Source organism: Gopherus evgoodei, chromosome 9 (assembly GCF_007399415.2).
Source record: "Gopherus evgoodei ecotype Sinaloan lineage chromosome 9, rGopEvg1_v1.p, whole genome shotgun sequence".
In the NCBI taxonomy this organism is placed as follows: Eukaryota; Metazoa; Chordata; order Testudines; family Testudinidae; genus Gopherus; species Gopherus evgoodei.
In genome coordinates, this window is record NC_044330.1 from 59,555,568 (window position 1) to 59,572,412 (window position 16,845).

At 52.1% G+C, this 16,845-nt stretch overlaps 1 protein-coding gene across 5 annotated transcripts in view; it reads right to left on the bottom strand.

Moving 5' to 3' along the window:
* Positions 1-16,845, bottom strand: part of MPP1 (membrane palmitoylated protein 1) — a 44,536-nt gene that overhangs the window by 5,096 nt on the left and 22,595 nt on the right. For 3 of the 5 annotated variants that reach the window (XM_030575068.1, XM_030575071.1, XM_030575072.1), the window contains exons 6-11: positions 11,560-11,756; positions 10,945-11,051; positions 8,217-8,297; positions 6,689-6,769; positions 4,871-5,073; positions 3,545-3,619 (exon numbers count right to left, since the gene is read on the bottom strand). In XM_030575068.1, coding sequence (XP_030430928.1) covers positions 3,545-3,619; positions 4,871-5,073; positions 6,689-6,769; positions 8,217-8,297; positions 10,945-11,051; positions 11,560-11,756 — 744 coding nt within the window. Of the gene's footprint in view, positions 1-3,174; positions 3,287-3,544; positions 3,620-4,870; positions 5,074-6,688; positions 6,770-8,216; positions 8,298-10,944; positions 11,052-11,559; positions 11,757-16,845 lie in introns of all 5 variants that reach the window. The other 2 variants (XM_030575070.1, XM_030575069.1) reach the window with 2 other exon arrangements.

Below are 16,845 nucleotides of genomic sequence, written 5' to 3' on the forward strand. Positions count from 1 at the left end.
TTCATACTGGCACCTTCAGCAACTGCAGTCGATGCATGGGGTAGCAGGCCCCTGGGGCCAGCTGGCCCACAACTTTTTCAGGTAGCACAAGAGTTAGCCCTTACGTAACACCTTCCATTGGACAGCACTTCACAAACACATACTAATCACCTTGCAGGTGGCACTTCATTCAAAGGCTACATAAACCCTCCGGCCAGTGATGAGCTGCTAAAATCTTAACAACCGGTTCCCTATAAAGTTCTGATTTAAGGGATGTGCCACAGTATGTATTTTTTGTACCAATAGGGTTAATATATGTCTGTATTTTCCCAGGAGGAATTTTTAAAATTTAAAAATTCCACCTGGACAGTGATTTAAGAACCAAAAAGCCTGATATCTCCAGGAAAATACAGATGTATGTTAACCCTACCTAAAGATCTTTTTTAAAAAGATGGGCCTGAACTAGAAAGGAGCTCTGTTTCACATGTGGGGGTCCCCACCACTCCCTGGGGGTGTGCTAGGGTGACCAGATGTCCCGATTTTATAGGGACAGTCTCGATTTTGGGGTCTTTTTCTTATATAGGCTCCTATTATCCCCTCCCCACCTTCTCGATTTTTCACACTTGCTGTCTGGTCACCCTAGGGCGTGCACATGTGTGGGTCCCAGCTGCTGCCTGCCCCCCTCATTGAAGCAGTTGTGCAAGGTTACTGCCCTGGGAACCATAGGGCACCAGTGGACATGGGGCTGGCTGCAAACAGGGGTGTGGGGCAGGGCTAGCTGGAGGCAGGGGCTGGCTGCGGGCGGTGGCTGTGGGCAGGGGGGTGCAACAGGGACTAGCTGGGGCAGGGAGGTGGGGCAGGGGCTGGTTGCGGGCAGGGAAGATGCGGCAGGGGCTGGCTGCGGGCAGGGGCTGGGGCAGGGGGGATGCGGCAGGGGCTGGGGGGATGCGGCAGGGGCTGGCTGCGGGCAGGGAGGATGCGGCAGGGGCTGGCTGCGGGCAGGGGCTGGAGGGATGTGGCAGGGGCTGGCTGCAGGCAGGGAGGATGCGGCAGGGGCTGGCTGCGGGCAGGGGGGATGCAGCAGGGGCTGGCTGCGGGCAGGAGCTGGCTGCAGGCAGGGAGGATGCGGCAGGGGCTGGCTGCGGGCAGGGGGGATGCAGCAGGGGCTGGCTGCGGGCAGGAGCTGGCTGCAGGCAGGGAGGATGCGGCAGGGGCTGGCTGCAGGCAGGGGGGATGCGGCAGGGGCTGGCTGCAGGCAGAGGTGGCTGCGGGCAGGGGGTGGCTACTCACACCAGCAGAGCAGCTGGGGAGCCCCAGGACCAGAGGTCCCAGGAGCAGCAGCAGCAACAAGGGCCAGGAGGCAGCCTACATGGCTCCCTCAGAGCAGCGCCGCGCCCTCCGGCGGCCGGGAGGAGGAATTACATGTTACCAGGCCGGAGCCCATCAAAGCTTCCCTTGCAGGGAAGCCAGTTAACAAGCGGTTCTAAAACCGCTTAAAAATTTAACCACCGGTTCGTGTGAACAGGCTCCAGCTCACCACTGCCTCCGGCTGTTACATCCTCCTGATCAAACTGGCTGCAGCCTAATCCCCAGCTACCGGCTGACTGACAGCCAGCCCTGGCCAAGAGCATGGAGCAGGGGTCCTGGCCACAGCTTCTTTACTCCTCTAGGGAGTAAACAAGGGAAAATGCAACATCCCACAGGGCTGACCCAAGGCCCCCCTCCACTTCCCATCCCCCATGCAGGGCTGGCATTGTCACTCGTCCCCCTGCACATTCCTCCGTTCCCCACTTTTTTGGCAAAACTGCATTTGTCCAGTTTGATCCAGTGGCAAGAGCAAACAGGACAAATGCCCAGTTTTGCCAAAAAAGTCGGGACGGCTGAGATAGGGCTTAAAAAATGGCCTGTCCCGGCCAAAACGGGATGTGTAGCCATCCTGCTCCTTTCACCCCCTGGTTTCAATGTCCAGCTGTGCTCAGCTCTACCCTGCCATTGCCACGCAAGCACCCTGCTTAGCAATGGGTTAGCTTAGCTGGACCACTAAGAAACCAAGAGGGTTAGAAAGACACACGCCTGCTGTAAGCTGCAGCCTGGGAGCCCAGTGCTTTCTGAACAAATCGCTGCATACCACCCTCCCTCCACACTTTCGTCTTCAGTCATAAGGGGCAGCAGCTAGGCTAGCTAAATAATCAAGAGAACATACACTGTTCCATTTGCATAGGCAAGACTATTCAAGGGCAGGACAAAGGCACCCATCCAGCAGCAAACCTAAGCCAGTCTCTTGTACAATGCCCATCACCTGGCTGCTGCACAGCACCGGAGACTGCACCATTAAATACCCATGAGGCTGGAGAGGGGCAGCTGATCTGGGTGTTACTGTTTTGGGCTAGCTGCAGTCTAATCAGTGTGAGCCCCACTGACAGCAGGAAGGTCTCTGCAGCTAGAAACTACTGCGAGTTGACAGCGCTTTGGCTCTAGGAAGTGCAGTGACGTGCACAGGGAAGGAAAGCCTGGGCAGGGCAAAGTCAGAATCCGTGAATGCCATGCCAGAGCCCCTTAGGGAGCCATCTGTGGGGTGGTTGGTGTCCTTGCCAATTGGAAACTCAGCACCTTAGCTGGGATTCATCCGGGAAGGAGGGGTTTCTGGGGAGGAGCTGCTGACAAATCCTCCGCCCACACTGCCCCATCCCCTGTAATTCCAGTCCTGAGACAGCCCTCCCCTCCCCAGTTCTGGTGGGGGAGAATGCAGCAGCAGGGGCACCTTCCCCAGCTATGCTGCTGTCTGGAGTGAAGGTCTTGCTGCCTTCGCTATTCCTATAGGCTTGGAGGCAGCCAGGCACTAGTGCAGAGCTATGGAAGAGCACACATGCTGGACAGTCTCACTCCCTCGACTCCAGCAGCCACAATCCCTCTGAGGGCAGGGGAAGCAGCCCTGGGGGAGGGGCAGGTTTGCCTCATCTCACCTCCTAAGGGATTCCTTTTGCAAAGTGGGGAGACTGGGGCCCACTGGGCCCTGGGGAATGGTGCTGGCAACTGGCTGAGGGGGAAGAAGCTGTGCCCAAGTCTCCTGTTCAAGTCCAGGTAGCCACCAGCCTGAATGGGGAGTCAGCTCCCAGCCCCCTACAAACAGCTGCTGTGCCCCCAGCTGGGGGGTGAGGGGGGAAAGCACACCCATGCTCACAGCTTTGGAGTTACCTGGTGCTCAGCACTTTATCTCAGGGAGGTTTAAGTTTAGGGTACTTCAGGTGAACTCCACTCCTCCAGCTGGAAAACCCAGACACCCAACAGGGAACATGCAAGCTGGTTTCTGAACAGGGGACAAAACAAGTCCCCAGGGAGGAAAGGGAACAGAAACAATTGCTTGGGGTGAACTGTACCTTTGGGGTCCCACCACTGTGAGGAAAGGTCTCTTCATCCCCCCGGCCACAAGCCACAGTGGCCACGGAGGGGTGCAAAGAGACAAATGTGCACGGGGGAGTGAGTATGGGAGGACATCGGGCCAGATGCACTGGCCAGCGTCATGCCTGCGTAATCGCTCCACCTCCCGCCACACCACGGCACCCACCTGATTGGCCTGGTCTGTTGGTGCGATGAAAACAATGAATGGGGACAGCTCAGCAGTGCGAACAATCTTCAGAGTCTGCAGATGGGGGGCGAGGAGAGAGAGGGATGAAGAGCAAACGGATCACAGCTGCTCTTCAGGGCAGGGCAGCTCTGCCAGGAGCAGAGCGCACAGCCCTTCCTGCCTTGCAGAGCACTGCCAGCTCTGCTGGATCCCTGCTGGAGGCCAGGATCCACAAACATCACACTCAGGGCATCTGCTGGCCTCAGAGGGAGGCAGACAGCTGGCCACAGAGAGGTGGGTCAACCGCTGGCTCTGTGGGGCTGGAGACAGCTTGCACTGCTGCTGCTAGAGGCCTTTGTGGGCTCCAGGCCTGTCACATCAGCTAAGTATAAATTCACTTTAAAACTCCTTAGCTCGGGATGCAGCCAAGGATTCTGACTGCACCCTTCCAGGAGCTCCCATGCGGATGCTGGCCCTAGCTAGACAGTGCAGACCTGAAATAGCGACACCTGAGGGCAGAGCAGAGCTAGTGCGATCGACCTCTGCAGGTCAGCAGCTGGTGACCTCCACAGCTGTAATTATCCTCTCTCATCCCATTAGAAAGTTCTCAGGGACCCACAGAACAGCAATCATCATTAAGGGCTGGAACAGTCAGCTCTGACTGAGGGGAGAGGTTTGCCTCCATGCCCTCGTCATTAGCTGAAGGCAGTAAGTCACTGAGTTGGGGCACAGACCCCTGTCTTTTCCACTGTGCCCTGGGGATGGATATGCCAATCTTGTGGCAGCTTCGCCATCTGCCTTTATGTTCCGCTTCTAGGAGGCAGGTGCTCCCTGGCATATCTGTGCAGCAGGAAGGTGTGGGGCCATCAGCAGCGGTCTCGCCCAAGGTATCTGCCCAGTATAGGGGCACTAGGTGGAGTCCATCCGTTAGTTTTATCTCTGTGGTTATTTTCCTCTCTCGATGCCCTTCCCCCCTGGCTACTGGCAGGTGCATATCTCAGTCCAGCTCATTGGCTAGGAGAGTGGGACGCTGTAGAGGGCAATGGCCTGCTCTTTCACTGCCTTGCCTTTTCACCCAGCCCCTCCTTGGGCTATGCTTTAAGGGATACATTTTTCACCCAGCCACTAACATCATGCCCGCGAGTAATGGGCCCCAGCATTCTGCCTGCCCAACTGGTGTGCACAGTTTGGAAGACAGGGCTAAATCCTCGTTTGCACCCCCAATTGCAAGTGCAGTTAAATGTGGGTGCAAAGCTGCCCCTGCAAATTTTAGAGGTGCTTTTTCCAACTCTGACCCCTAACATGCTGCCCCCGTCCCCTCCTCACCTGGGGCTCAATGTCCAGGATGGCGACTTTATCCTGCTGGTGGATCTGATGCACTGTTTCAAACTTGGTGCCAAATATGTTTCCCTGGTAGCTCCCGAATTCCAGGAACTCATTGGCGGAGATGCCCCTGGTCATTTCCTCAGTGGAGATGAAGTGATAGTCCTTCCCATCCGCCTCGTTCTTCTTCTGGGGGCGTGTGGTGTCTGGATGGGCGGGAGAGCTGGGTGACTGACCTGTGCTGCCACCCCACAAGGGAACCAAAGGGGCCAGCCAGCTTGGGCCAAGGTGACTACTGAGCAGGAAGGCTATAGAGAGGGTGGCTGCTCTGCCATTCTGCACCATGGGAAGCCTAATGTGTTCCCAAGAAGTGGGGCTCATCTGGGCCCTAGGGAGCCCAGGAGAGGGGAGCCAGAGCCAGAGGAAGTGAGCAATTGGTGAAGAGAGGCAGGGCCTGCACCAGCTTTAACCCTTTGCTGATTGGGCAGAGCATGGATTTGCTGCCTGTAGTGCTTTGAAAGTTGCTCAGGTGAGGTGATCTGGAGCACTTCTGCCTCATGGCCTATGTCAAGGGCCCCCCAGCCCTGCCCCTAGCAATCAGTAGGGCAAAGCTGGTGTTATTCATTGGCCAGCCAAAGTCACTGTAAGCAGCATCACTTGGGAACAAGGACTCATGTTAGAGCCTGGACTGGACTGTAACTCTTCAGACAGTTAAAGTTCTACTGGTAACAAAAATCAGGCCCAGCAAGACCTAGGAGGCCTGCTTTGTACCTGACTAGGGGTCATGTTGATGGTGTCCTTTAAAGCCAAGGGAAAACACTGACCTACCAGCTCTGAGGCCAGGCTCCTGACACCTCTTGTTCTATTGCTCCGCTGATGGCAGGAGGCTCCGAACAGCCAAGATAACCCAACGAAAGCAACCTCCGCCAGCCTTTGCGTGCACACCAGGCCATTCCCAGCATGGGCCTGGCTGAATGTGCTCTTCTCCAGCTGGCCTTGCCATGTTTTCAGCACCGGCACAGCTCAGGAGTTATGGCAGGACCACAGGGTAATCAGCCCAATCGCCTTCCCCTATGGCAAAGGAAAGATGCCTCTGGGACAGACAAGCTGCCACCTTGCTGGAAAGTACAAGAGTGCTGGAGACGCTGCAGCCTTGGTCAAGGCAGGCCCCATTTACGCAGCACACACTCTGTGGGACTACAACACCTTCCCTAAATATGACTGCAGGCAACCTCCAGAGCCACTTTATCAACACTAGCAAACCAGACCAGACCAAATTCGCTCAACACAGTGGGTCACTTGAGACATACAGTGGCAGGAGCTCAGGTCTGATTTCAAGGCTGATTGCAATGAGGTTGTGCACTCCTGTATCTATGAACACATGGGGCTGAAACATTCTCTGATGGCATTTAGAGTGGTCCCGTTACTCTCGTGAGTCACTCCAAAGGAGCATCAATCACCTCTCCCTGCCACTTCACCCCCACAGGGGTTCTGCATGCACCACGGACGGTACCGAAAATCTGGTTTAGGAATGCCTTAGAGCTTCCCTATCTTTCTTTTTTAAACAGGGCTATTTTTGGTATCCCTCGCCCACTAAAGCCCGGTGCTCAGTGACCATGAGCTCAAAGTGTGCAGGGTTCAGAGGGAGTTGGAGCAATCTCTGAACATTCCCTGAAACAGCTTTTCTGCACGTAAAACCCCTCAGCTCTATGCAGTCTGCAGGCAAGGCTAGGAGTGAGCACTGGGAAACTCGCCTTCTGAGGGCTTTAAAATGGCTAGTTCTGGCTGTAGAGCCTGACCCCACTGTGGGTGACTACTTACATGGAGCCGGATACCCAAACTTCTCTGGGTTCTTGCTGAGCAGGGCATTCTTAATGTGGCTACGACCTACCCCGCTTGCACCTGTGCAGGAGGATGAAAGAGGGATGGGAGATCAGTGCCCCCCGAGAGAGGCTTTTCCTGTGCTGGAGAAGGGGAGAGGGAGATTGCAGGAGCAAGAGAAGAACCCCTATTCATAGGAAGGGCCTCTGGCAGAGAAAGCAGGTAGGGATGGAGCAGGATGAGCTAGCCATGGAAATTCCATCCCTGTTGGGTCTCCCAGAAGGAATGGGATAATGACTGCCCAGGCCAGATAGCTGAGCCTCTTCCCCCCTTTGGAATGGACCAGACGCTGCAAAATGGGAGACCCCATGCTTTTCAATACAGCCATAATGCAGGGCAACACACTTCCAGTCCCAGAGCCAGCCCACTACTTCTCCATGGACTGGGCCAGGCACAGCCTCGGCACTGCCGAGTTACGTCTGGATCCTCCTAGGTGCCTAACGCCCAGTGAAATCAATAGGAGTTAGGCACCAAAATACCTTTCAGGATCTTGACCTTAGTGTCTACACAGTGGCACTCAGCAACGTTAATCCAAATTACCAAAAGGAATGAATTTAAAATGAACTAATTCAACCACATCAAATTCCCATATGGACTTTCATTCAGAATTAGAGCAGTCTTAATTAGATTTTGTTTAAAGTGAATTAAGATAAATCAAATTAAGGCCACTTTAATTCTGAATGAGAGTGTCCACACAGGGGTTTAATGTGATTTAACTAACCCACTTTAAAAGCTAATTTAGAATAACTTTCCTGAGTGTCCCCATGTAGACATGCCCTGAATCTCATACCAAGGGATCTGTGCTATGCAAGGCTCGGGACATGGACTGATTCCCACCCTGAGGTTTAAACAAGAGGCAGCTTTATCATTCTTTAAAAAAAAAAAAAAAACCCACTCCCTCCCACCCAGGGCTGGCTGCTCTTCCTCCAGGTGCCCTCTGCAGCACAATTCGCACCATGACTCGGGTACTGCTAACAGTGCCAGTATCTAGATGCCCGAGCTGGGCAGCGCAGCTGTGCCTGAGGATGCCAGTTCAGCTCTTGAATGAGGGGATGGTAACTTTTACTGCACAGCCAGCAAGGGCAGCTCAAAACACGGGGAGAATGGGAGTTTGGGGTGACTCTTGCAGCACCCCAAACCCCAACCCAAATCTCTTTAGAATCCAGAGGACTCTCAATCCGAGGAGAATGAATTTTATTCAGGCCAGATCTAGGTCATAAATCCACCAGCTGATGTTGTTTTAAGGATCAAGGGCTTGATCCAAAGTCTGTTGAAGTTAATAAAAACACTCCCATTGCCCTGAGATCAAACCTGTGTTAAAGGAGTAACTGACTAACGCTCAGCCAGCAGGGTTCCCCAGTGGAAATGCTCTATCAGGTTCCGTTCTGCCCAGGCCATTGTCAGGGTCGGGGTGGAGAGCAACAATGGCCAGAAAAGCACAATGTGTACAGAAGGGGCAGGGCCATACCTATCAGCACCAGGGTCTTCCTCTTGAAGGCTGGCAGCCTCACCACCTCCTCATATGAAATCACATCCAACTGGTCGAAAACTGGGAGGAGAGAGGGGAAATGGAACCAAGAGAGCATCAGAACCAATCCAGATGCAAAATCAGGGCACATCCCTGCCCAGGGCCGCTGGGACATATTGGCATTGATATAGAAGACCACCACATAGCTCTCATATTGCACTTTGCATCAGTAGATCTCAAAATACTTTACAAAAGTCAGGATCATTAGCCCTCTTTAAAATATGGGGAAACCGAGGCACAGCGCGGCGACGTGAGTTGCCTTTTGGGGGGCACAAAACTATTTCCAAATTCAGTGAATAGTCTGGGCTGGAAAAAAAATGGAGATTTTTTAAAGTCAAAATGAAATGCTTTGACTTTTCCTTCCAAAATGGCATTTCATTTAAACATTTGGCTAATTTTTTAAAAGAAAATTTTAAAAAAAAAAAAATGGCGCCCGAGAGAGAGAGTGAAAAACACTCCAAAACAATAAACTCAAAATGATTTTTTCTCCTGGCAAAAAAAAATAAAATAAAAACAAAAACAAAAAAACAGGCTTGCTTTGAGCCATTTTTTTTTACGATTTTTTCAGTTTGGCCCATGTACCAAAAAAAATCAATTATGCACTCAGCTCTGGTCCTGAAGCTCCCTCCTAGGTCACACTGCATCCCTAAGAAACTCAGCTGCAGAGAGAAATCAGCAAATGGTAACTTACCTTGGGGATTAATATGGGGAAACTGTTGTGACAAGGTGTGAAATAAACAGCTGATCCTCTCCTCTCCCCAGTTCAGTTCTGCCCACGAGTCTGGACCCCAGAGGAGCCAAACTGGAATCTGCAAGACTAACTCTTATCTGAAGGAGTTATGGGGATCTTAGTTTATTCCCCTGAGGGAGTTGTGGGGATCTTTATTTATCGCCCTGTTTGTCACCATCTCCCAGTCTGCAGGCCAGACCAGGTGCCCGCATGTCCCCAGGCTCTGGTCACATGATTCTCCACCCCCCACCACTCAGTTCTCTGGGGATTTGTTGGCACTGGCTTATTACAGGTCAGTTTCAGGTCCTGGTGCATTAAAACCTCACTAGTCAAGCAGATCATCACTTAATCAGCAGGGTTTGTTTGCTTGGCTTGGATTGGCTGGGCTTCTGGATGAAGGTGGTGAATAGGGAGGATTCTCCCTGATTGAGGAACAGATTTCTGATCTGTTACAAAGTTTTAAGGAGAGGTAAACTGAAAACCACTGACTTGCCAGGACTTGAGTGCAGGGTTTGTGATGCGTCTGATGACGAGGGCCATAATTAGCTCAGGGCCAGATTTCCAAGGTCTCCACACCTACAGTCGAGGCAGCTCAGCACCAAACAAGGACCAGGATTTTAAAGGCACTCAGCACCCATCATGTACCCATTGTGCCAAACTCTGGCCCTGGCTGTGGGTGCAGAGCCCTTCTGAGCATTCCAGCCTGTAACGTGTCACCAGGGTGACATGGCAATGCTCGGGTGTCACTATGCACAGTGTAAATGATGACACAGTGCAGGGGAGAATTAGGCCCATAATTCCTAATGCAGAGCAGAGAGCTGCACTTCTAGGAGAGCAAAATCCCCGGGGAGAGGGAGCAAAGCAGGCAGAGATCAGGTGGGGGAGCCTGCAGGAGGGGCTGGACAACAGGCTTCACATTATCTTTAGTTACAGGTCTCTGTCCATCCCTCCTGAACTGGGATTTAACTCTGCACCCATCCCCAGCTAACACACTTGGGCCTAGAACAGCTGTAAAAACCCACAGATGGCTTTTTTCCAAAGCTGAATGCCTAGTGGCAGCACCCCCCTCTTCCCTTGGCACCAGCCACTGGCAGAGTTGTTCCTGCATAGCTCTTTCCTTCCAGTCAGGCTGAGAACACCGCTTATTTAAACTCAGATGACATCCTCTCTTCTCCCTGCGTACACCCCAGTCCACGCCTGTTGCGACTCCACAGCAGCAATGTAAACAAAGCCAGCAGGTCGGGTGCTTTGCAGGCTGCTTTGCAAACAGGAGGAGACAATGTAAAGAGATCCCCGAGGGGAAAAATAATAGAGTGTCATTTACCAGATGACTCAGGGTCATCTGACTGATTTGTACCCGAGGGGGCTCTTCCAGTAAAGCCAATGCCAGGCGCGGCGCTGGGGGTACGTGTGGTAGCCTCCAATAAGGAGACAGCTACCAGAGCGCGCACGGCCATGCTGTGCAGCTCTGACTGCACTGTTCCCAGAGGGGAAGTTAAGAGATCTCAGGAAAGACAGAGGGGTAGCCGTGTTAGTCAGGATCTGTAAAAAGCAACAGAGTCCTGTGGCACCTTAAAGACTAATAGACATACTGGAGCATAAGCTCTCGTGGGTGCTTATGCTCCAATACATCTGTTAGTCTTTAAGGTGCCACAGGACTCTTTGTTGCTTTTTACAGGAAAGAGTTTTGACATGACCAGGGAGCCTATTGCAGAGGACATGTGGATCCCAACCCCGTCACCAGGCTGCAGCATCCTGCGTACGCTGTCCAACCGGTGAAACGACCTCACAGAGTCAATGCTTGGTCTAAACACCAGAGTCCTGCGAGCACTCCTGTCCTGCTGCCCGATGGGAAGGTGCATTGCGGCAACAGAGCTGCCAGGGTTGACCCTGAGCAGCAACAGACAGGGACTCATGACAAGGAAGGAGGCTGCTTACTTGAGCTGTGCTTGGCCAGGTATTTGTCTTTGCACTTCTTCTTTTTCCCGAAGGGGCTGCAGCTCTGGGCTTCGCTCTGACTGCACTGGGTTGTACTAGCCACACGCCTACAAAAGGAAAAAACACATGAGTGACGGGGGGGGGGGTCAGATCAGGTCAGGTTTTGGTCCAAACCCAGCAACCCCAAGAAGCATCAGCATTTCTTCAATGCACAAAAGTAAGGAAAGGATACTCAGGGCTCACGCCAAAGGGGTCAGAGAGTATCTCCTTGCCAGATCTAGTGTCCACACCAAGGTGATCAGGGCAGCACCAGGCTAGACACATGGGTCACTGTGGTCAAGGTCAGAGGGCGCCAACAGCCCATTCCAAAAGACATGGTCTACCTAGCTCTCTGCACTGAGCAGCTGGGCCCAGCTTCTCCAAGGAGCGGCACCTACACAGGTCTCATCTCTGAAACACATTCCACAAGGATGCAAGGTGGGGATTCTGAGTCACCAGCCCATGGGCAGCTCCCATGCTGGAGATGCAGCACTTGGAGCTGTGCACAGAGCCTGCAACTGGGAGTCCCCCAGCCCCTTTCCCCCAGCTGCTTTCACCAGCAGCTCTGGAACATACCATTCTTGCAGTTCAGGGGAGGGGATCAGCCCTGCTGACTCTGTGGAGGACCCTTCTACCCGGCCCTGCCACCAGTTGCTGTCATCTTTGTTGATGATTTGGATAATGTCCCCGGTCTTGAACTTCAGACCCGCCTCCCTGCAGGGGATCAGGCTGTCCATCTTGGGATCGTAGTCAAACTGGGCCCTCATGAACATCTGGAGAAGAGGCCAAAGGTCAGCTGGTCAATGCCACGTGCTTTCGGCTCTGCCATTTCTGCTACGCGACTCCTGTGATGTCCCCCAGCAGTGACCATACAAGATGGGGTAAGAAATTAACTGGCCCAAACCTGAGCTGCAAGTGTCGGGCACATCCCCATCTAATCTCCCCTTTCCCTGACCCCCTTTTCAGATCTTATCTGCACACCTGATGAGCTAGAAGAGATGCCACAGCCTAGAGACAAAGGGGCCCAAGCACCAATCATTAGATTATGTCAGAGGTGGGCAAACTACGGCCCACGGGACCGTCCTACCCAGCCCCTGAACTCCTGGCCCAGGAGGCTAACCCCCAGGCCCTGCGCTGCTGTCCACCCCACCACCCCCCGATTCAGCTCGCTCACTCTGCCACCAGCGCAATGCTCTGGGTGGCCGAGCTGTGAGCTCCTGGGGCAGTGCAGCTGAAGAACCCAGCCTAACCCGGTGCTCTGAGCTGCATGGTGGTGGTGGTGGTGGTGGTGGTGGTGGTGGCGGCGGGGGCAGCAGCAGCATGGCCCGGCTCCAGCTGGGCAGCGTGGCTGTAGTGCCGCCAGCCACCAGTGCTCCAGGCAGTGCGGTAAAGGGGCGGGGGGTGGATAGAGGGCAGGGGAGTTTGGGGTGGTGGTCAAGGGGTAGCGGTGTGGATGGTGGTTGGAGGCGAAACATGGGATTGAATGAGGGCAGGGGTCCCGGGGGGGCAGTCAGGAAGGAGAGGGGGTTGGATGGGGCGGCAGGGGCAGGGGTTCTGGGGACAGGGAGCGGGGTGTGTGTGGATGGGACAAGGGTCTCAGAGAGGCCGTCAGGGAATGGGGGGGGTTGGATCGGGCCACAAACCCCTCCCCTAACTGACCCTCCATACAATTTATAAAACCCGATGTGGCCCTCCAGCCAAAAAGTTTGCTCACCCCTGGATTACTTACACACTCCCCCAACCCCCTTGGCCAACCCAGTCAGTCAGTATGTGGGGCTTTAATTCTACCGGAAGATCCACCCAAAATCTAACTCCATGTCTTCCCCTGGCCATCTCAGCAAACTGTGTGTCCTCTGACTCTGGGAATCCCTTAGGGAAGGAGGAATGGCATCATCCTTGGGGAAATCTAAGAGACCAGACAGCAAGTGTGAGGAAAGCGCTGCCAGAGGTCGGGGCACAAACGGAGAAAGACTCATCTCCTGGGGGTGAACTGTGGTGAACAGGTAGTTAAAGGTGTGATGAGTGGGGCAGAGGGAAGAGAGAGCTGTGAACGGCACATTAACCGCTACAGCGATTGCCTCACAACAGGACCAATTCTCCTTCCCATTTCTAGTCCCTCCAATACGGGATGAGCCGGAGCAGATCAGGACCTTGTGGTCTAGTTGTCTCAGGTTCTCACCCTGCCGCTGGTCAGTCGCTCCACACACGCTATTTCCCCTCTCCCAGCGCTAAGACTCTCACTATCAATCAGAGCTAGTCCAAAACCTAAACGCAAGTCACTGAGAGCAGGCATAGACAGAGTTACTTGGCCTGGAGCCATCCAGATAAAGTGCAGTAACCCAACAGCAGGCGGGACCGGGGGAATTCCTCCATATACTAAACATACACAGCTCTCTAGCAGGCGCGGACTCAGCTATCTGAACCAAAGGGGCAGGAGAGCTGGCAGCCATGATAACATCACTTAGGTGTCAAGTGCCAGAAGCCACAGAACAGACAGGGAATGTCTTCAAGCAGAAAGGTCTCCGCATGAGCGTCGATTTGGGGAGTGGGGGCTGGAGTGGAGAAGTTTCCAGGGAAGGGAATGACCTGATCCCTCATAACTAGACATCGTCTCCCATCCAGCCCTGAGGCAGCAGAGACTCTGCCCAAGGCAGCAGGTCTCAGAGGCTGAGTTTGTGTGTCCACACCTCCCCAGGAGCAGCGGTTTTCCTGAGATTCTACCTTTGCTGAGTAAACTTCTCCAGCTGCTCCCTGGCCACCTCTAGGAAACTCACATCTAAGCTTCGCAAACATGTCCATCACACCAGCTTTAGCAGGCAGGGCAACCCAGAGGGCTCACCACTGGGGACCTTTACAGATAGAAAGGGCTCAGTGTATGAGTACGGTCCTGTACCGCTGCCCATACCAGCTCCCTGCATCTCTCCTGTGGCATGTCTGTTTGTGAACATTGCAGAGCCCAGAGCAACTTTAGAAGAGGAAGTTCCTCATCAGCAATACCACTGATAAGCTCCACCCACAGGGGCTTTCTGGCTGTGGGAAGAAACTTGAGCATAGCTGGGATTTTGCCATTGAGGGACAGCTTTGCAGGCACCAGACATTTGGTGCTGAAAGATGGTGGCAGCTAAATCCACAACCCATGGAAGACCTGAGGTGTGTGATCAGCATACCCCATGATCACAGCTTGCACGTAGAGATGCTCATCACTGAGTGGCAAAGCCATAAGCAGGAGAGCTCTACTGGCCAAGGGAGGCCCCTTGTTTGAGATCAAATTTACCTTCATTCTACACAAACGTGGAGTTCACTCAACTGTTATTGCGGCAAGTTATTTGCCCTGGGAATGCAAAGCCATGACACTTCGAAAGTTTGCAGACAACACCAAGCTGGGAGGGGTTGCAAGTACTTTGGAGGATAGGATTAAAATTCAAAATGATTTGGACAAATTGAAGAAACGTTTTGAAGGAAACGGAATGAAATTCAATAAGGACAAATGCAAAGTACTCCATTTAGGAAGGCACAATCAGTTGCATACATACCAAATGGAAATGACTGCCTACAAAGAAGTACTGTGGAAAGGGATCTAGGGATCATAGTGGATCACAAGCTAAATATGAGTCAAAAGTGTTACACTGTTGCAAAAAATATGAACATCATTCTAGGATGTATCAGCAGGCAAGGCCTGCTTCAGGCCAATTCGCCCAATTCCCCGGAATCGGGCCCCGCGCCTTAGGCACCTTTTAATTTTTTTTTTTTAAAACTTACCCAGCAGTGGTCCGAGGCTGCAGCGGCATTTCGGCGGCTGGGGGTCCACTCCAGGGGGGTTTCGGCGACATTTCGGCAGCAGGGGGTCCTTCGGTGCCTCCGAAGACCCGGAGCAGACCCTCGCCGCCGAAGTGCCGCCAAAGCCCCGGACCGCCGCTGGGTATTCAAATCGGGCCCCACCCTTCATAAAGCCAGCCCTGTCAGCAGGAGTACTGTAAGCAAGATGCAAGAAGTAATTCTTCAGCTCTACCCCGTGCTGATTAGGCCTCAGCTGGAGTATTGTGTCCATCTCTGGGCACCACATTTCAGGAAAGATGTGGACAAATTGGAGAAAGTCCAGAGAAGAGCAACAAAAATGATTAAAGGTCTATGAAACATAACACCTGAGGGAAGACTGAAAAAAAATGGATTTGTTTATTCTGGAGAAGAGAAGACTGAGGGGGGGACATTATAACAGTTTTCAAGTACATAAAAGGTTGTTATAAGGAGGAGGGTGATAAATTGTTCTCCTTATCCAGTGTGGACAGGAGAAGAAATAATGGGCTTAAATTGCAGCAAGGAAGGCTGGACATTAGGAAAACTTCCTAACTGTCAGGATAGTTAAGCACTGGAACAAAATTGCCTAAGGAGGTTGTGGAATCTCCATTACTGGAGTTTTTTAAGAGCAGTTAAACAAACACCTCTCAGGGATGATCTAGTTATTACAAAGTCCTGCCTTGAGTGCAGGGGATGGGACTAGATCTATTGCAGTCCTACACTTCTACGATTCTGTAATGTGGAAGCAGAGAACAGTGCAATTCATGCTTGGAAAAGAAGCTACTCCCACATGCTGTCTGGAGTAAAATATTCTTTTTTTGTCCCATCTTTAGACCATGCCAGATCAGAGCTCTGACAAGCAGGGCCGTGTAGATCTTCCTTCCTGAGCAGAATAAACCAGACTTTCTTTGCACAACATATTAAAATAGGGGTTGGTGAAGTACTGTCCACTACTGTCCTCACTTTTACTATGGAGCTGTGGCTTGTGAGATAACAGGTCCCAGCACGTAGTACACACAGTATCCCTTTGTTGCCAGAAGGCCAGAGTTCTGGGGAGCAAGATGGAGTATTGCATGCTGGGACCTGAAGACTCTGTGAGCCACATCTCGCACTAAAGACCATAAAGGGTCCCTGCAAGTGAGGCTCTCAGACTCCAGATTTGCTAGTGCAGCCCCCTCTATTGGTCAAAATTTGGATGGACCAACCTGAGGAGAGGCTGTAAAATACCAGTGACACTGGCCAATCTCTTGTTAACATAAGAACTCGGCGGGTTGTGACACCCTGTATCCCATGTTCACTACTTTATATGGCTAGAATATATTTTGTACAAAATATGCCTTGTGAGGTATCATGTGAAGACTCAACCTGCTGAATATTATCATCCTGTTGAAATATGTGTAAAATCACTGCATGTCAAATTATGAGATTTTGCTCTATGATCGTTACTGAAACATGTTGTAGTTCTGGGTAATGCCTACAAACTAGTTTCTGAGAGACAGAGACTCACCAAAGTATCATCATAATCAAATGAACCCTCAGGGACTATCACCTAGATAAGCAGCCATATTCTGGTAGGATGGAAGGTGTAAGCAAGAACTTTACATATTAGCACTGGGAAACAATTGGAGGTCCCATGTAAACAGACTGTCGCCTGACTCCCAGCTGGGGGCAATCCTCAAAGAAGGGAAAAAAGGTGTAAGAATGGAGACCAAACACCATACAAATTACCTCTCCTTGCCACCTTACATCTCTCTGCTCATAACATCAATGAATACCTGAAGAACACTGAATTAAGGGGAGTGGTCTCAGGCCGAAAGGAAATCAAGTCTGTGAAATGAGAACTGCTTGCAGCATCCGGCGCGATGAGAATGATATTTGCTTCTAATCTTATTTGCCTTGGCAAAGTTTAGGAATCAGCTTAGTTTTAACTTTTTATTTCTTTTGTAACCAATTCTAACTTTTATCCCTTATCATTTATAATCACTTAAAATCTTTCTCTAGTTAATAAACTTATTTTATTGTTTTATCTAAGCCAGTGTGTTTGTTTGAAGTGTTTGGGAAACCTCT